Genomic DNA, 20,728 nt, shown 5'->3' with positions numbered 1-20,728 from the left:
CTAGACAGAGGAGGTGTCATTTCCTGGATTACTTCTCTTCATCTTGGACGGTCTGTTTTACTTTGTAATCTTTTTACCTAGCTTCTTAATTGTAATGCAATTTTTGTGTTAAGTAATGTAAAGTGCACCTTTTAATGAAAATGTAAAGCTATAAGCAAATATCTTTTGACGAAACGCTAATGTGCAAGACAAGTCTTCCATAAACTACGTATTGATGCGAACTTGAAATCTCTTACCTTAAAACTATGCTTAAGAGCTAAAAATCTTGTCCATGAGAGAGTATGAAAATAACGTTTGTTAACAGGAATGAAAGACATTGACACTTTCTGTTGCTTGAGATGCTCATACTCATCACCTCTCTTTGACACCAATGGTAGCTGACTATCCTTAGGACACTTACATATAGGTAAGAACAGGCACTTGTGCTGTTCTCAGATTTCTGTTCATTAATAGCTACTTTTGAGAATTGTTTCTTAAGTCCATGAAAAAGAGACAGAAAGAGGCAATTAAAAAATTAGCTGCTAATATGGTTCTCAGTTTTTATAGCCCACAGAAAGGCTGTAGAATCGGAATGACACAGGGGAAAAAAACAGTAACGTCTGAAATGATACTGTGCAGTTTGGTTTAAATTGGAAGTTGCAGTTGCTTTGGACCTTGTAATTCAACTTTACTAAAGTAGCTGTTGGAGGTGATGACTTTATTTACCCTAACTTTGTGCATGAGATGTAAGTAGAGCACTATAAATATTTTACTTTGTCAGTCTCTGACCTGTATTTGCATTCAAAACGTTAAAATATCAGATGACTTTGCCTCTCTCCATCGCCAAAAATATGGAGAACAGATATATGCCTCATTGATTTGTGTGAATACAGAGTGCTTTTACATCTTCCTTAAACTGCCTACCCAGTTAGTGATTGCTAAAATATTGTTTCAATAGCAATGAAAGGATAATGTAAAAAGGGTGTTAAATAAGGTACTAAACTGGTCAGAGCTCTAGAGAACTAGTTTTTAGTTTTAAATCTATGCAGTAGAAGCGAGAATTGCAATTCCTCATAAAAAATACGCTTGGGACCAATTGTGAAGTGCTTAATTGCATTAAGGGATTCTAAAGAGTAAGACGACTCTGATATTGTATATTGATACTGTAAACTCCAGTCATATATTAATGCAGTTATATTGCGAATATGTTAATGAAAGTGTAGCTTCAAGTTGTATTTGGCGTTGAAGTTAGGTGTTGGGTGTAGACTGCCAGCTACTTGGAACTGGGACTTCATTGTGCTAGGTAAAATCATAAAAGATGGCCCAGCTGCTCTCCATCAGGGCATTCGGTGCATTCCTTTCCGACGTGTTGGAAGGTGAAGATCCAGATTTCTGCAGACACGCTGTACTACAGAATGAGTTACCCTTTCTTGGAAGGCTGTCTTTGCTAAATAATTGGTGTTACGGATTTTGTTGTGCTATGTTGCAGGAAGTCACCTCAAGACAGAGTATTTTCCTTTAGATTTGTGCAGGTCATTGAGAGATTCCTGTGCAATTCATGCAATGACTAAACCATCAATATTTAACAACTCCATTACTATGGTTTAGTTTCATTTTATCCTTCATAAAAATGTAATAAAATATAAGAATAGGTGCTAAGTCCTCTGTCCCTCTGAAAGACAGGTGCCATGTCTAGTGCATCACTCATCCTTAATGGGTCTTGTGGGAACAGTTATAGTCAAGACTAGAACAATACTTATAAATATTGTTCTTTCTAGTAGCTAATGATTGAGACTGTCCTCTTCATTGACTACTTTTTTGCTTATTAGCACTGTTTTGTGTTTCTTTTTCTAACAAAGTTCTAAAGATGATGCCTAAGACCTTCATGACACGGTTCATGTTACAAAGCTTCAAGAGTAAAATTCCTGCTTTTCTCTGTGCAGCAGTGGAAACATTTTAGGTGTTATATGACAGAATGGTTGAGGTTGGCAAGGGCCTCTTGAGGCCATGTAGTCCAACGCCCCTGATCAATGCTGGATCAGCTAGGCAGGTTGCCCAGGACTATGTCCAGTCAGGTTCTGGATATCTCTACTGATGGAGATGCCAAAACCTCTCTGGGCAACCTGTTCCAATATTTGACCATGCTTGCAGGAAAAAAGCATTTTCTTGTCTTCAGGTGGAATTTAATGTGTTTTACCTTGTACCCAGTGCTTCTTGTCATCTGGCTCCCTTTTCTTCATTCCCTCCTGTCAAGTACTTACACACATTGATGAGGTCCCCTACCCTGAGACTTCTCCATGCTCAGGAGTTCCAGCTCTCCAAGCCTTTCCTCTTATAAGAGATGCTCCAATGCCTTAGTCATCTTGGCCTGTTGCTGGACACGCTCTGCTAAGTCCCTGCCTTTCTTGGTCTGGGGAGCCCAGGAGTGGATACAGCTTACCAGTGCTGAGGAGAGAGGAAGGATCACCTTCCTTTACCTGCTGACAGTGCTTTCCCTAGTGCAGCCCAGGATGTTGTTAGCCTTTTTTTTCCCTGTGAGGGTGTATTGCTGGGTCATGGTCAGCTTGTTGTCCACCAGGACCGTCAAGTTCCTCTTGGCAAAGCTGCTTTTCAGCTTGTCAAGCCCAGCCTGTATTTGATGCCTGGGGATTATTCCTTCCCAGATGCAAGACTTGGCATTTACGCTTGTTGAACTTTGTGATATTCCGCTCTGTCCGTTTCTCCAGCCTGTCACGAATGCCTTCAAATGGGCATTTCTTGAGCAAGTCTTGTTTTCCGTATGGTCTGCTGACTGCTGCAGCTACTTCCCAAGACACTTTCATTGTTAAGAGGTTAAAAAAAAAGGAATTGAATCTCTTAATTTTGAAAATCTGCTTAATCATTAATGTTTCTTTGTGGTGAAAAGCAGAGTCTCCACAGAGGAGGTAGTCTTAGTTGTGTCTGTGCATATTTAGGACAGTCTGGCGTTCAAAATATACTTAATAATCTTGGGCCTCGCCTTTAACTCTGCCCAGGTAGATATATTATTAGAATAGGTATAATAATTTTAGTGATTTGCAACAGAAATCATCCCTTCACAGATGTATTAAGGAAAAAAAAAAAACCCACAAAACCTATAGCCTTAGTTAATAAGACGACTGAAAAACCATTTCATAATATTGGCTGCCTTTTCGTAAATGTGATGTGGTGTCTGACTTGAATCTCTGCGTTACCCTGTCAAGGCTAAAAAACTGAGGAAGCAACCTCAGGATTTTGTTCTTGGAACAATGAACAAAACTGCAAGTTCAGGCAGAACTCTGGAGATGCTGAGTATGAGTGGAGTCTCTGGTTCTTCTTAGTGTCTGAAACTTTTATTTTGTTTGTCCTTGCATAACTGGAAAGGGCTGTGTGTTTTGAAGGATAATTTTTTAAGATTTTCTGTGTTACTGAAAGGTAGAATTGAGTTAAGTCTTGTAACAGGCATTTAAAATACTAGTTTTAATTTAGATTTTGTTGATCTCGTCCCTTGCCATTTAAAGGAGTCTCAGTTGTTTTCCATGGAGACATTGATAATTGATAGCGGAACGGCATGTAGAGTTCTGGCTTGTCTTCTGTTGAGTCACTTAGAAAAAGTAGTCTGGTTCTGTGAGCTTGAATTATATGGTATATTGTTGTCTTGAGTTTAGGTCATGTCTTGCTTCCAAGAAGAAAAATGTGCAGTTGGGGTTTGAATATCCAGAATAAGAAGGTAGAAAATGATCAGAGCAATAATATGGATAATAAAAACATGAAGTTTTTGAATATATGGGAGAAGTGTAATGGAAATAAGAAAAGTAGACTGAACTGAGTATCTTAAATAGTGCTTAATGAGTGGTATTATTTCCTGGTTAAGATTAGAACTACTACTCCAGTTTAAGTCCCAGTGCCACTAAGCAGCGGTAATGTATCCGCAGTGTTTATAGACCAAGTTGGAGCCAGTCAGTGTGTATTAGCTCCTTTGTGGTGACTGGTTTATAAACATACTTGAGAGCTTGTTTGATTTGCCTGCTAGGAATGTAATGCGTGCTTGAATAATATATAATCAGGCTCAGCGTAGTAGTTTTAAGAAAGTTGTTAATTATGGTTTTAAAACTCAATTAACTTATTTTTATTTCTTTTTCAGGATGGCTTGAATTCTTTGGTCCTTGACCTGGATTATCCAGCACTGAGGAAGAACAAGAACATTGATAATTTCTTAAATAGATGTAAGTTGCAAGTGACCCTTAAACAATGACCTTGTGATCTCAGTCATAGGAAGCTGAGGGGTCAGAAATGCATTGCTGAGTTTAATTTGATTAATTCTCTGAGCTTCTGTGTTCAGAAGAGTTTGGAGGACCATTTCTTGCAGAGAGATCTCATTTTGGGGAGTGATTGTATTGCTGAAAACATGTTGGAAAATACCAGCTGTAGACTGTAATTTTTCCACCTACAGTTGGAACAATCCTTCTGTGTTATTTTTTATCTTAAGTGTGTGCTGTGACATAATTTGCAAAGCACATCCCAGTTATTATTCTTTAGGAATTAATTTCTCAAAATGTCAACATTATATATACAGTCTTATTTAATCTCACAGAGAAGTCTTCTGTTGATTTTTAGAACTACCTTAGAATCTGTTAGTGCATTTTTGAGCCTTTATGTAAACGTTTGTGATTCTCCCCAAATTAATTGTAGATGGGATCTTGGAGTTCATTGTGCATATGAAAATGTAAGACTGTTACATCAGAGTAGCTGTATTTTGTCTTTTTAAAGTGTTTTCTATCCATGTATATAAACAATTTTATTTTGCTTGTAACAATAGTGGGTTATTTGCTTTTAAAAAGTTAAGTAAGGATTCTTGGAACAACTGTGTTTTGTAGAGAGCTTATTTTTAGGTTTTTTTTTTTTTCAAACCCTTTTCTATTTCATATTTCGAAGTTACTGCAGATGCAGTCTTATCAGGCAGTCCTCTTTTGGTTCTTTACTGGTAGAAGCTTTGTGTATGCCCTCTGTCGCTTTGGGACTCCTTTCAATGTCCACTCATGCTGCTCAGTTAGGTGGTAGCTGGTGTAGTCTTATGGCAAGTTCTGACATTTGAAATTCAGTTTCATTTGGAGAAGTCGCTGAAAACAGAATAAATAAGAAAAAGACTAGGAAGGAGAGGCATACTTTGGGATTTTCCCCTTTGTGTTCAAAGGAATACAAGCAGATATTTATGAAAGAGAGTCAGGGACAGCATTTCAAGTTAAGTTTGTTACCTGCAACTGTGCATTTTAAGTGTAATGTGGGGGAAAAAAAACCTGTCTACGGCAAATATGAAAATGACGTACATGGCAGTATCAGTAACTTTCATGAGCTGTTCAGATTTGCCTTTTCATTACAACACAGTTTTTGCAGTAGGAGAAAATTAGAAACCTTTTCTAATCAGAAGACCAGTATCTTCTGGTATCTGGCTATTGAAAATAGCAATTATGAGAGAACAGTTTAGCCTTGGAAACTGGTTTTTTCTGCAACCCTTAAACATTACTGCTGTCTGCCTTCCGTTTTCTGAAGGCTGTTGCTTATTCTCCTACTCTGGTTTTTCTCTAATTGTTGTAGTAAATAATATTAAGCATCTGATGTGTCCTGCAGTCTACCAGCAGTGGCAGAAACCCAGAAATACAGTCTGGTTCACAATCTTATTACTGCCTTTTTTAAAATCGGCTGACAGTTTACAGTTGAAATAGCTAGATAGTAGTTGCATTAAATTCGGAGATGTAATACAAAAGAAATTCACAGTAGTTAATTAAGAGTTCTCAGGGGTGCATGTCATCCTTACCTGTTGAACTTTAAAGTGTGTAAGAGCTGACTACTTTGGATCACGTATTCTAAGGCCATACATCTCTTCAGAATGAAACTTCCCTCCAGTTTCCGTACTGCCTGGAGAGAATGGAAAATAGTACTGCATAGCTTCTGTGATTTACAGGGCTTTTTTTGAACATATTTATGAAACTAGAATTTTTTAAACATTAGAAGCTGGTAAGATTTTGGCATTGAAACGGAAAGAATCAGTCCTGGCACAGCAATTTGGTTCAAAGTCCTTTCCGACACAGGTGCCTGTGTAGTTTGTTATGAAGCAGACTGGAGAACTGAGCAGAGTTAATGCAATAAGTGGCGTGGTTGATTTGTTCGTTGCTTTTTGTTAAAACTAGTCAGGCAAAAGAAAAGCAAAGACTGGTTTTTGATTTTCATTTTGCTTTACTGATATTGTGCCAGAACAAAGGGAGCTGCTCAGATGCACAACAAAACAGGACAATTGAGTTCTTAGAGGACATTGCTGTTTTTTGCAATTTATGCTGCTGAACCTGTATCTCGCGTCCTTTTGGAAACCGTTCTGAAGCTTGCAGGTATCAGTGGAAAGGAAGAACACACACATGCTTGCTGAAGGCTCTTGCTGCCGTGGACTTGGAAGAAGAGCTGGGAGTAGGATTAAGAATTTATGGAACAGGAAGTTGTTGCTCTCCTAGGTTAGGGAACAGTGAGTTCTTGTCTCTTCTGGTTTTTCTCGACATCCGAAGAGCTGTAGCAAATGCCTAGATGAGAATTATTGTCAAAATGTTCTGACAGTTTGTGATGAGCAGTCTGTGCCGGAGGCTGGGAGCCTGCATCCCTCCTGAAGGTTTCCTGAGGTAACCACGGAGAGGTGGTGGGGCCATCTTCTGAGTTAGCACTTCTGCGCTGCAAAGTGAAGGAGCTGAGGTGGAGCAGTTGCTTATGATTGCTTTAATTCATGTTAGACAAATCTTTGATAATTGTGGAGAACACTACAATAATCATCACACAATCTGTCAATTTAATCACTTAATTCTTCCACGATAACACTTTGAAATGGAATTTTTTCTTCTGCCATATTCCCAGGGATTTGAATATACCTTCAGACCTACTGCAAGTCATTACTAATTAGGTTAATGTTTTATTAATAGCTTATTTTAATTTAAAAATTCGATAGTTTGCATCTCAGCTAGGACATGAAGTGATACGCAGCTCAACTCATAGTTTCAAGCTGAAGTTCGAATGTTTCAGCTCATTTCACAAAGCTGCAGTATTAATAGCCCATACTACAGGAGTTTGGTTTATCCTGTTTCTGTGTCTGCTTTGCAGAAGTATCCTCTTCATCTGTTTGACATACAAGAATTTTTTTGTTGCCTGCTTTGCTTTACTATTCTGGTTTCTTACCACTTTCTTCAAGGCATTAAACCGAAGTGAGCAAGTATTTTTTATCATAAGAGGCACTTGGGTATCTCCTCTGAAAATACAATCATTCATTTTCAGTCTTGTATTGCTTTAATCAACTGTTAGAGTTCTGGGGTTTTTTTGCTGCTTTTTTTTGAGTGTTCATGGGACAGGAAAACATAACGTAATGTTTAATTCCCAAAACAATGAGAGGAATTTCATAGTCCTCTGAGAGCAAAAAGTAGCTTGCTTATTTTAGAAAAGAAGCTTGAGCTTTCCAGCATGGGCTTGGTGTAACAGATCTTTCTTGGTCTTTTCTTTTCTTCTGTCATCTAGCCTATGATAACCGATTGACTAAATTATTCCATGTCACTTGTTCTGCCATCTGAGATTTGCAAAGTGTTGAATTGTTTCTTAGTGGCTTCTGTCTTCTCTATTGGTCTCCTATGCATGTACTGCATACCCTGTTCCCAGCTTTAACTTTTGGGAACAGAAAGTTAAAAAATAAAGCAACAGTTTTAAGCAACAGTCAAAAATATTTAATCGTTCATAATCCTATCATATCATCAGGAATAGGAGGGCATGAAGAATGGATTTTGAGGAAGTCCAAACAGCAGCACAGGGAGTGGTGCTGCCAAACAGGCCTGGTACAATCCGGAAGGCTTCACTTCATATGCATTAACCAGCATCTCTCAGAAACTGGAAACCTCCATTGTTAAAGTGGTGTACGGATGTCTTGGATGTTGGCAAGCTCTGGTGTGTAATGGCAGTGGGTACGCTTACAGTAGAGGAATTTTTAGTACAGGTGTGTCACTTATGCAACAGCTCTGCTAACCCCTTGCATAAACATCCTGGGAAGCTGCTTTTGCCATTTTCCTCTGCAGGCAGATGCTTCTTACTTAGAAGATTTACCTGCTAAGATGAACTTGCAAAAGTAACAGTTCTGTTTCCTTCCCTTACGTTTTTTTACATCGCTATAAGATGCTGAATCAAACACCAACCATGCAGTTACCAACAGACACGCCTTATCTGGTGTGGTGTTAATGCCTATCCTGGCTGTAATTCTCTCTGCTCCGTCCTTCTTCTCAGTGGCACAGATGAAATGTCAGATGCCAAGAAGAACCTTAGAAACTTAGTGTGCTGTAGAAATTGCATTGTATTGAGTCTAGGAGCTAATTGCTTTTTTTTTTGGCTTTCTCTTGGCTTCTTTAAGGCTGCTCTTTGCCAGGTCTTTCCAGTGACCTTGGCAGGTTGGGCTTCAGTTTTGTTCTTAATGGTACTGTTCTGGTAAGAGCAACGATGGGAGAGGTGTCAAATAAGCAACTTTTCCCAGGCAGAGCATGAATTAGTTCCACAATGTTTAAGACAGATGTCATGGATGTATGAACGGATTATATGACAGTGTTATTAACCTCTTTTCCATTTAAGTACTTGGTAGATACAAAGCAATTCAGTTCTGCCATCAAGCTTACTTTCATTGAGTCAGAGATGTGTCTTCTGGAGGTCAGAGGACTGTTGCTTTCTGTTTCCCTATCTTCTGCTCCTTTGTCTATGCAAGACAAAATATTCTGCTCTGCTTTGTGTTCTCCAGAGGAGAAAATGCAACCCTGCTGGAGCTATGCCTTCAAATTTCTGCTGCTTCTGCAAGGTCTCCAGCAGCTTCTTCTTCCTCACACACCGTTGACCAGAAGTGTATGCACCCCTAATTACTTCAGTCTTTCAGTTGTGCTTTTTGTTTGGTTTTGGGTGGGTGTGGGATTGCAGTACTTCCTGGCTGTGCTTCAATTTAACTTCTGGCTAGACTTTTGCCTAGGGCAGCAACTTTTGACTTAATGTACTCCATAGCAGCACTCATTGACTGACTGTGTCTGGTCCGTGGGGATAAAATTGCACTCTTGCATTTTTATTCCTCGAAGATACACAGCCCAGAACTGCCCAATACATGTTCTTTCTAATTTTTAAGAAAATAACCTGCATGTGAATCAGATTTTTTGTTGTGGTTTGTATTTTTTTCTTAAAGAGCAGGAAAGCTTGCGTTTTCTTCTCCCCACCCCCTTTACTCTTCCTGTCAGGTATTTGTTCCGTTTTTGCAAGCACATGTAACCTTCAGCAACATTCTTGCTGCCAGCTGTCAGTGACTGATCTGAACGCTCTGCCCTTTCAGAAAGTGAAGCTTCATTTATTTAAAGGTTATAGTGCCATTTTCAAGCAGTAAATCAAAAGCTGTCTTTAAACACTCCTGCTGTCCAGCATTCCTGGGCCTCCCGATGTTAAAGAAACCTGAGTCATGGGTGATGACGTTCTCACATTTTAGGGCTTCTACTCAAAAGTAACAGTGTTTTTGTAAGATTCCATTATATTAGATGGACTGGGCAGTCCATCTAATACTTTCCTTTAAACCTGACATTTTTTTTCTACTGGGCTTTGTGCTGTTACAAGCTCATGACGCTGTGAGATACGATCTGTGGTATCTGTGTATACAGACACTGCAAACCTATAAACTCATATGTGTGAAACCTTCTGAAAATTCAGTCTCCTACTGAAAGGATACTGTTGGAAAGGTCTCCTGCACCTGGAATTAGATCATGTTACATGATACATGAACTAAATCATATGATCCAGCATTTTGCAACGCTGACATTGCTTTGGGGTTTCTCTGAGCTTGCCTTCTCGTAGACTGTTTTTTGTTTCGGGTTGATTCCATGCTTTTATTATCTGTTCTGTATCTGTTAAATTTTATGACAAAATAGACAATCCATCTGTATCACTGATACCTCCACAACAACTGCATCCCTCGGTGGTGATTACTATCTTTCATGAAGATTATTAAATTTTCTCGTAAAGCAAGTAGGATTTCTCCATCCTCAGCATTTCACAGGGATGATAAAACTGGTAACGCCTCAGCTGGTATCTCATTTGCTTATTTCATTATAGTCATATTATTCATACTTTATATTATTGGGTTTTTCATTGTTTAACTGCAGTGTTTCATGCTTAAACAGTTCCACTGGAGCCATAGTAAAGTTGTTTATAATTTCTGTATTATATTTTGAACACAGAATTATTCCTGTGAGTTTCTGACCAACAATGGAGCTATGTAAAACTAAACCATAGTCTTTCATCATGTTTAAATCCCTGCTGTCTCATCTTGCACATCTGAAAACATTTGAAACATCTCAGAAACATTTGAAAATAAATTCATGTGATTTCCTTCCCTTGTGAGATGTAACATTGTGTTCAAACATGTAATTTTATATCCACTGTAACTTTAAATTTGCTGATATTTCTTCTGTACTGTTCCTTCCTGTGAATTTGCATTTGTTGTCCATGTTGTGGGCCAAAGCCTCTGCTTTTCTTCCAAGGACAGTTGTCCCTTCTCTGACTGCAAAATGAATTCACACCATGAATGAAATGTTAAACTTGGTGTGAGTAAAGCGCATTTGTTGTCCTGTTCTTCCTTTCTAAGCCTTCATGGTTCACTGTAGAAAACAGCCTCAGCAGTCTCTTAACTCCTTTTCTTGTTCACATTCTGGATTACTACGGTCTCAATACATGGATTGGGGTTTTAGTTGCCTCTGTCTGTACAACTTTCCTAGCTAGCTTTTTTCCTTGATTATTCTTAACTTGGTTTTTTTTTTTCTTTCTTTAAATCCATACCATTCCCCTTGACACCTAATCTTTTCCTCAGAGGAAGAAATTTTTAGTTGCATTTTTGTGTTCTAAATGTCAACAAGTCCAGCTCTGCTCAGAGCCAAGTGTTAGATTAGGTTGTTCAGGTCTTTGTGCTGTTCAGTTTTGAGAATTTCCAGAGACGGATGATCCGCAGCTCTGCTGGACAGTCTGCTCCATTGCCCAGTTCTAGGGATTCTTCTCCTACAAAGTGGGATTTCCTGTGTTCCAATTTATCTGCCCTTTGTCCTTGTCTGCCTCTTGTCCTTTCACTTTGCATCTATTAAAAGTGAAGCTTCCTTCAGCTTCTGTTGAGGCCAGCCATTCAGACTTCCTGAAGCTGAACAAAACCAGTTCTGTTAGCTTCTCTTTGAGCATCATGTTGTCCCACCCTTTAAGCATCTTGGTCACCCTCCATTAAAATAGGTAATGTTTTGATATTTTTCTTGCATTGAGGAGCCCAAAACTAGATGTAGCATTCCAGATGTGGTCTCCCAAGTGCCAAATAAAGGGGAAAAATCACTTCCCTCAACCTACTGGCTATGCGTTTACCAACACAGCCTTGTATGCAGGTTGTGCAAAGTCTTGCTGCTCATTCCTCTTTGTTCATCTTGCTGTCCACCGGAGCTCTTGGGTCCTTTCTTAAGGTGCCTTCTAGCTGGTGATCTCCATGCTGTACTGTTGCGTGGTGTTGTTCCACCCCAGTTACAGGACTCCACATTTACTTTTATGGAACTTCAAGGTTTCCATCATCTCATTTACTTATCCTGCCTGGGTACTCTTGCGAGTATCACTGCCCTCCAGTGTATCAATATTGAACTTTGAACCACTGGCCATGACTCCAGCAAGTTTTCCACCCACCTTCTAATTCATATCAGCCTATCCAGTTACTTGGAGATGCTGTGATGAAAGTCATGCTATGGTAAAGGAAAGAAAACGTGTAATGCTCTCTCCTTGTCCACCAAGATAGACATCTCATGGAAGGCAATCAGGTTAGTTCCAATCCTTTCTTATTGATCAAAGGCTTAGAAGTTTGTTCCAGAAGGATTCGCTCCATGATCACTGTGGGCACTGAGGTTAAGCTGCAGCTCCAGCCTGTAGCTTTCTGGATCCTTCTTGCTGCTCTTCTAGAACACAGACACGATGTTGGCCCTTTACCAGTCATCAGGAGCCTCCCCAGGTTGCCGTGACCTTTCAAAGGTGATAGAGGACAAACTGGTGATGGTGTTGACTGGCTCCTTCAGCGTGCTCAGATGCATCCTGTTCAGCATATGTCAAGTTTGCTTAACTGACATCCTCTACAGCGATACTTCACTGCCCTGCACCCTGCTGTGAGCCAGCATTTGCCTCATTCTTTCTTTTATTGCCAATGTATTTATAAAGGCTCGTTTCCCTTCCAAAGCCTGGCTAGTTTCAACTCCAGCTGAGCTTGGCTTTCCCAGTTCCATCCTTGCATGCTTTGGAGATTCCTGCTGGGTAACCCATGCCTGCTTCCATGCTTCAAACCTCCACTTCTTGTGCTGGAGTTGAGGCAGAGGTTGCCCATTCAGGCAAACTGGCTCTCTGCCTGCTTGATTTCTAGCTAACTAGAACAGTCTGTTCTTCTGTTGTGAACATGTCATCTTTGAAGATCAACCCACTCTTCTACCCCCCACAGCAACTTCCCACAGGATCCTGCCTGTGAGTTCCCTGAACAAGCTGCGGTCTGTTCTCCTGAAGTCCAAGGTCTGCCGTTTTCCTTCTTGAGCTCTCTCAGGGTCTTAAATTCCACCATCGCACGGTTACCTCAGACAAGGCTGCGACAGACTGTCATCTCTGGCCAGTACTTTCTTGTTCGTGAACGATAGGTCACAGAGCCTCCCTGGTTATTTGGCTTGTTGCTTGCTTGGGTCAAAAGAAATGTTTTTGATGGTCAGGAATCTCCTGGATTTCTTGTTGCTCATCAATATGGAGGAATGGTTAAATTATTTACTAGGTGCTTGTTATCATTAACTCCCTGCTGACAATGCCATCTTTAATGTCACACAGAATTAACTATGCCTCTGCTCCTTTCCCCCCCCGGTATTTGGATCTGAAATCCCTTTAATGCCTTTCAAGGAATCAAATTCTCCACAGTTTTTGACCCTAAGCAAGGATCTTATACACCTCTGCCTCTCTCTGAATATAAGCATCCACAGCTCTTCATACAATTTCATGCTCTTCCCTGGTGCAGGTCTAGCTCCAGCCAATCTGTTTTGCTTTCTTTTGTTCTTCTAAGCACATGTGGGGGCAGTGTCAAAGCTTGTCATGCTTAGGGAAGATTACCTCCAGTATTATGGATTCCATTCATTGCTCCCATTATTGTTTTGTCCTTGTAATAGGAATAGATTTTTTTAAATGCATTTAGCCAGGAATGCGTTCACTGGCACGCCACATTTACAAAACTATCAAGTCTAGGACCCTGTGTGTGTTTAGAATTTGTCAGAGGTCAGAATTACACTGTTTTCCCTTACAGATTCCCACAACTGCCAACAAGAAAACTACTGAAAGACACGGATTATCTGCAGAGTATTGCACCGGAGAGTACTTCAACAGAGAGACTGCAGATCTAATTTTAAGCAGTGTAGAACTACATATGCAGTGAACACTAAAAAGTGGTTTGAGATGGTCAGCAGTTACATAAAAATCCATAAACTGAATTAGTATTTCGTATGGAATGAACGAGTGGGTCTGAACTCATATCCTCACATAATCTGAAGCTGTGCACAAAAGTTACTGAATTACGTTCCTTGCAGTTTGACTGCTGTGGAACCCTCCAGGTGTGCAGGAGCAGGTTGCACCTGCAGTGCTTTGGTGCTTGCCAGGTACTTCACACTCCTGTGTTATCTGTGGAGCTGCAGTGGATCCTGGCAGCACAGCAGGTGCTGTCTGAAAATTCAAGATAGGCATCTCTAGTTCTTTTCATTATCAGTCTTCCTGTAAGCTTGTGAATGATTATTAGAGGTGTGAGAAGAGTTAGCAAAATTCAAGTGTCGTTTCAGTTGTTACAGCTAAAGGTAGATGGTTAACAGTTACCAAACAATAATGAAAGGACTTTTAATAGTGACTGCAGATTTCAACAATTCCCAAGAAAGTTCTAAACGTTTAAATAAAAGTAGCTTATGTTAACTGTGAATGAAAAATGTTTGGGAAAATTCTTGTATTTAGTTAATGGATGCATTATCACAACTTTTATTTGATTTGTTTTAGATGAGAAGATTGTGGAAAAAATCCGAGCTTTACAAATGAAAGCTGAAGATTATGATGTTGTTAAGGTGATTGGAAGAGGGGCTTTTGGCGAAGTGCAGCTGGTAAGAATTTAATGATTTAATAATTAGACACATTCACTGCTCTAGCCAAAACCTTCCCTGATCTTGCATGCGTTATGTCTAGAAATGCATTCTTACAAAGAATGTGTTATTTTCATTGTATCATGAGGTGATTTCTGTGCATAGTGAACAATACATCTGAGTTTAAAACATGATGGATGGGAAGGGGGGAGGTCTTGCGAAATGGTATGCTATCCTTTTATCAAAACAAAAAAGGCAATTTATGACAATTGTAATTTTTTTTTTGGTGGCAAGCGTAACTGTGTATGTTTGAAACCTTCCTGTGAAAGTGCAACAAAAAATTGGTTTTGCTTTTATAATTGTGATACTTGCATTGTATTTAACTGATACGATTCATGTAAGATTTTTCCTTAACATTGTCCACTCAACATTGTATCCTATGTAATATCTAATGTAAGAATGGGATTGCTTTTTAAACTTACGCTGCAGAGAAATTTTATTTTTAGAAAAGGCAATCAAAATACAAAAAGTAACTCATATCATGCACAGTCTGCTTTTAATTTAGCTTTGATTTTTCCTAGACTTCCAAATCATACTGTGCAATAAATAGCACCGACTAAAATCTGAGAATGCAAACAAGTTGTCATGAGTTAACAAGAGGGACAGCTTATTGTCAGTTAACAGATAACTGTATCAGCAGGTCAGTGGAAAGGGGAGCAGTTAGTTTGAAGCAATTAAAGCTTATTATCACGAGGGCACAAAAATCCTTTAGCTTCTGCCTTTTGATAGTTTGCTGTTCTGTAGAATTTTTGTAGAATCATAGAATCATTAAAGTTGGAAAAGACCTCCAAGATCATCAAGTCCAACTATCAGTCCAACACCACCATGCCTACTAAACCGTGGCCCTAAGTGCCACATCTGCATGTTTTCAACACCTCCAGGAATGGTGACTCCACCACTTCCCTGTAACTCCACCACTTCCCTGAAACTAGGAAGCTGGAAAAATAACACTTTCTTGTAATGTAAATCAATTTTGGAAAACGCAAAGATGTTTTGGAGTATTATTGAGAAAAGTGGCAAGATCTTAGCTCTGAAGTGCTAGTAGGAGGTACACAAAGTCTAATGGCAATCAATTTATGATCCATTTATAAAATTATTTGATTTTTTCCATATTAGTATTGCTTGGAACTGAGCAAGAAAACCCTACTATTAGCCTAATATTATTTGCATGAGACCAGGGTAATTTGAAAATTTAGGTGTAATTCCTGTGGCAGTTAACAACATTTAATCAGCAATTTTTATTCATTTATGTTGTTTTTTAAAGTGACTTCATCCCAGTTTCGCAGCATGGTAACGTAGCTCCCCCTTCCCTGTTTCTTTCTGGGTTATTTTCACTTTGTTTCTCTCCAGAATAATTTATGCAGAGGAGTATTTCCAAAGATGCGCGTTTTCAAGCAAGACTATAAAAGAATTAATGTCTTGCATGTGCTTGTATGGCCTTGCTGGCAAGAGATTAAAACCAAACCCAAAACCTTCAGTACAACCGTACTTGTTTGAGAAGGGCCTGCTGCAGGGAGCTCTGTAAGAAAGCACTCGACTCTACCTTTTCACTGACAGTCACGTCAAACGGTTTGTTTTAAAGTTGTCTATTAGACATTTTTATCGTTCTGTATATCCACTTAAAATAGCTAGTAGAAATGCTCCTTTTTCATGCATTTGCATGGGGATTCAGCAGAGAATCAAGTTGTAAGGAGCAGAATTTGTCAACTATTTGTTGGGGAGAAGGATGAAAAAGAGAAAATCCTAATAACAGAAGTTGTGCATTTTTTTGGATCTCACACTGATATATTTGCTGGAAGCATCCAGGAGAGTCGTATTTTAAATGTGCTTCAAAAATCAAAATACATTCTTTTCTTTATATATTTCTGAGAGCATAAGAGTTTTTTTTTAAATAATTTTCATTTTCTTTTAAACTTTTCATTTTAAATATAAGTTTTTAATTCATTCTGATTAGAATGGCAACTTTTTCTTAATTCACAGTGTCATGCACAATTTAAACTCTGAAGTAAAGGTGATTTTTCACAGTTCACATACTGCAATTAGGTAGTTTGAGGGGTCTGATGACAAACTTTACTCTCATCTGCTTGTTATTATATAATGGTAAAATGCACAGTGACTTGGTCATATAATGACGGACTGTGATTGTTTTGTTGTTATGGGTTTCTTTTTTATTCTTTAAATAAGCCCTTCAAGCCCCAGAATAAAAAAGCTAAGAATGCTTGGTGCTGGAAGGGAAATTCTCTGTCTTCATGTTGAGCTCTTGTGTACTTCATGCCCATTTAAAAGAATACTCTTCATTAGAAATCATGTAGTCATAGAGCTAAAAAACAGTGGGTTGATAAATACAGCTGTAGATCTGAACTAATATTAGCTGGTGATGAGGGCATACATACCTAGATTTTTTGCCACACAAGGTACGATACGAGTTTAAACTATTGAGCTAAGCCATTTCTATTTCTACTCCATTCAGAATGTTAACACCACAGTTGCAGATGATGGATTTGAAGTAATCAAAATATTTTGCAACACATTCTGTGATCAAAAATAGAAATTTGCTTCAGTGGGGGCTAAACGCAGAAAGAACCATAAATAAAACATGATTAAATGCATGAGTTAAATTCATGAATGTCATGTTATCGACGTGCGCCATTGTGCATAAATATTTGTAGCACAAGTATTTGTTAAATGTTTGTAATATTTAAATATAACAAGCCAAAAAAACCCCAACAAACCTTGTAAACCGGTAGCTTAAAATAGTCAGCTATAAATTCATTTATTTCCTTTTGTTTCTCCTAAGCTTTCTGCTCCAGCGTAGCATGTTCTTGTGAAAGAAGTGCAGAGAGATCGGCTTTCCAGATTCTAGCAAGAAGGGAAAACACATCCTCCACTGTTGTATTGTACAGCTAGAGTTTTTTAAAAAAGCCTTGCATTTACCCTCCTCTTCCCCCTCCAAAAAAATTCAGTCCAGTAAAGAGAGATCTTATTACTCTGGTCTGAGCATCTGAATTTGGTAGAAAAACAATTTCCTATAACTCCAGAACTATTAAACTCAACTCTCGAGCTCTGGCCTCTGGCTTTGCTGGGGCTGTAGTGATGGGGAAAGCTAAGAAAATAATTGCCAGCTGCCAGATCACTGCTTCTCTTACGCAGTGCCATGAATAAAAGTGTCTGGTGTCTAGGGCAGACAGAAAAATTGAATTATGGTGTTTAATATGGTACTTGTGGTTTATGCAGAAACAGTAATTTATGAGAGCAGATCCTGAGTACCTTGTTTGTTGTCACTTGAGGGAAAATCCTCTTGATTTGAAATTGAAACATATCCTCAGTTCCTTCTCCCATGTCTAATCACAAAGTGCTGTGATGCTGCAGTGTTATAGCAGAGTGATTGGATCATGTACTGGAATAGAACGTTGAGACATGGCTGCTAACTCTTGTATTTGGATAGTAAAGGATGATCTGAGTGACAGCTTTTATTGTGTGATTTCTTAGTGTTGCGAACCAGCAATTGTCATAGCCTCTGTAAACAGGTGCTGGTTTAGTGTTTTTCATTAGGTGCTTTGATTATTAGCTTTAGTTCCCCAGCCCCTGCTGATGTACAATTCTGGAGTGATGCAAATAAAGCAGTCGTAATGTATTACCTGAAAATTTGCCAGGATGTGAGCTTTGGTACCCTATCTGTAGTAATTTCTTATGGCTCTATTAAGTATTTTCGGATATTTGTGATTATTTCAAACCTTAGAGTTCATTTCACAACTCTACAGTAGGATCTTTGTTTTCTTTTACCGTAAAAGACATGGTACCATTATCTACACTACATACTCAGTCTGATAACTTCAGATGTTATTTTCTTTACCTGCAGATGGTCTTCTGACCTGAATGCTGTAGAAATTGTAGATGTTTTTTGCACATACTTGTTTCTTGAAAATCTTACATTGATGAAGCAGAGAAGAGGGAAAATTCTTATTTCTTCATGCGTTTTCATAAGTTAAACGAGGCCATGCTACTTAGTGCCGATGGCATGAAGGGATTTTCCTACCTATTTTCAGTTCCTGGGATGAGCTGCAGTTTAAATTTGGCAGTTCTTTTAAACAGCTGGAAGAAATTGAAACATCATGACAGTTTAATACATGAATAATCTGCTCTATCAGCCGACGTATGTATGTACAAATATAGCCCTGAGTAAAGGGTACAGCAGCTAGTGGTTAAATAGGCTGCCTCCAGGGGCCATGGTGGCGATACAAGAAGCGATACCTCTGGTAGGTCTACTCACCTGGAAGGTGTGCCAAGACACACTCAGCCTTTGGGTGTGCCATCTGCTAGTTGTTGCTTCCGTTCCTTGATATTTGTGCAAATGTATCTTGACATTTCCTTGAGAAATAATTTGGCCAACTAATGACCCCTTGGCACTACCTTAGAGGGGTGCCCAGGCTGTGGTTTCTGCTCCCCCTACCTTTGTTTGTTTGCTTCTTCTGTGCACGAACTTGCTTCAGGCTGTGCTCACGAGAACTTTTTTTTCCCCCAAGTAGTGGGAGACGTTTGTACTTGTAAATGAAGGTAGCTCGACTGACTGCAGGCAGGCAAGAGTACACAACGATTTTAAGAGTTTTAAACCACTAAATACATTGCTTAGCTTTACGTGAGCTTTCACAGAAGATGCTTCTTCAATTAAACAATAGCACAGGTTGCGAGAGTTGGGGTTGTTCATCTTAGAGAAGAAAAGCAGCCTCCCAGTACTTAAAGGGGGCCAACAGGAAAGCTGGGGAGGGCCCTTGATCAGGGAGTGCAGTGATAGGATGAGGGGTAACGGTTTTAAGCTGAAAGAAGGGCAGTTTGGATTAGATGTGAGTTAGAAGGTTTTATACCCATCCCTGGAAGTGTTCAAGACCAGATTGGATGAAGCTTAGAGCAACCTGATCCAATGAGAGGTGTCCCTGCCTATGGCAGGGATTTGGAACTGGATGACCTTTAAGGTCACTTCCAACCCAAACCATTCTATGTTTCTGTGATTATCTTTTTGAGGTTGCTGGCTTTTGTATTTCTTCTGGGTTTGAGGAGGATTACAAAAGCTCTAGTTCGTGGTGTATAGCTCGTGGTGTACCACCAAAGTCTTTGTAAATAATCCTGTGTGGGATTAGTGAATAGGAAGGAGGTAGTTTTCAAAATCCTTTTTTAGGACACCTTCATTAGTTGGTTAATTGTTCCCATCTTAAAATATATGTGTCTGTAGTAGATAACGTGTTTCCGTTTTGGTGTTTGGTTGGAGGGCTTTTGATATAGTTATACTGAGGGTTTGTTGGCTAATGTTAAACTATGCAATATGTTAATCCTAAAACTTGTGTACCTATATCTTGAGAGCAAAAAAGCCTCAGTTTTAAGATCAGTAAATTCATAAGTAATCCAGTTTCTGTTTGTGTTCTCACTCTATTCAAGATTTCATCCCTGCAATGTTGCTTCTGTTTCTAAAGATCACTCCTTTGGCTTCAGCAGTTAATGTTTACAGCTCCTCAGGAGCAGGGAGGCTGATGATTTGTAGACCAGATAGGTGCCTCTGTGAAGCTTCCTGCTGCAGACGTAATGGACCTGAAACATTTACAGCTGCTCAGGAAAAGAGCCTATTAAACGTTCTTTCAAGTAGTGTATAATTAAACTTGGATATTGTGTAAAACTATGAGATTGGGTGATATGGTTGCTTTTTTAAATGTGAGGTTTTTAAATGCACTGCAAGGTCATAACCATTTGTTTCTGGTTTCACAAATTAGTCAAATTAGTCCATTTTTTATTTCCATGTGAAGAAAATCTGCAGAAACTGAAGATGCTGTCAGTTTGTTTTTTTTCCTGCTGACTCAGACATCTGATAGCTGAATACTTCTCACCTTGATCCCTGCAAGAGACACTCAAGAATGTTAACAAACTGGTCCTTTAGTACTTGTTCCATAAAGTAGCGTAAATCTTGCGTTGTTTCATTAACAGGCTAATGGCTTTGCAGTCTCTGCTTTAAGGATTTTGTTTCATGTCTGTATTCAGATGAAGTTTTCAAAAATATTTTCAAATTTTGTTGTAAAAGTTTTAATTTCAGTTTTCCAACAAGGTTTATGTTACTGATTTTACACTATTTGGAGAGAATTCAAGGGCTGCTTAAGAAAAGAAATAGGAGCAATCTTCTGTGAAAAATAAAAATTGTAAGAGTCTGAAATGGACTGCTTGCAGAATTTCTAACATGAACGAATGCAACGGAGAGGTGGTGTTCATTATAAGAAAATATAAACAGTTGCATGTTCTGTCTCCTTACACAATGTAACTTTCGAAGGGCAATAGAAAATCATTTCCTTCTTTTTCTGTAATTTGAATTATTCCATCCTGGGTGATTTTGATGAGGCGTGTTCACTCAGAAAATGTTAAGAAGAGCAGTCCGGTCCTTCAGAGAAGGGTGATACTTTTTGCGTTCTGATTTTTGGATTGCGTTTCTTTTTTGTTATATTTGTTTCTAGCAGTTTCAATTTGAGTAA

The 20,728-nt window shown here is 38.9% G+C and overlaps 1 protein-coding gene across 1 annotated transcript in view; it reads left to right on the top strand.

Annotated features, from left to right (window-relative positions):
* Positions 1 to 20,728, top strand: part of ROCK2 (Rho associated coiled-coil containing protein kinase 2) — a 102,236-nt gene that overhangs the window by 40,447 nt on the left and 41,061 nt on the right. Inside the window, exons 2-3 of the mRNA XM_054060927.1 lie at positions 4,121 to 4,202; positions 14,083 to 14,183. Coding sequence (XP_053916902.1) covers positions 4,121 to 4,202; positions 14,083 to 14,183 — 183 coding nt within the window. The remainder of the gene's footprint in view (positions 1 to 4,120; positions 4,203 to 14,082; positions 14,184 to 20,728) is intronic.

Source organism: Cuculus canorus, chromosome 3 (genome assembly GCF_017976375.1).
Source record: "Cuculus canorus isolate bCucCan1 chromosome 3, bCucCan1.pri, whole genome shotgun sequence".
Lineage (NCBI taxonomy): Eukaryota > Metazoa > Chordata > Aves > Cuculiformes > Cuculidae > Cuculus > Cuculus canorus.
Note: the sequence above shows the minus strand (reverse complement) of the source record. Positions and strands in the feature narration are given on the sequence as shown.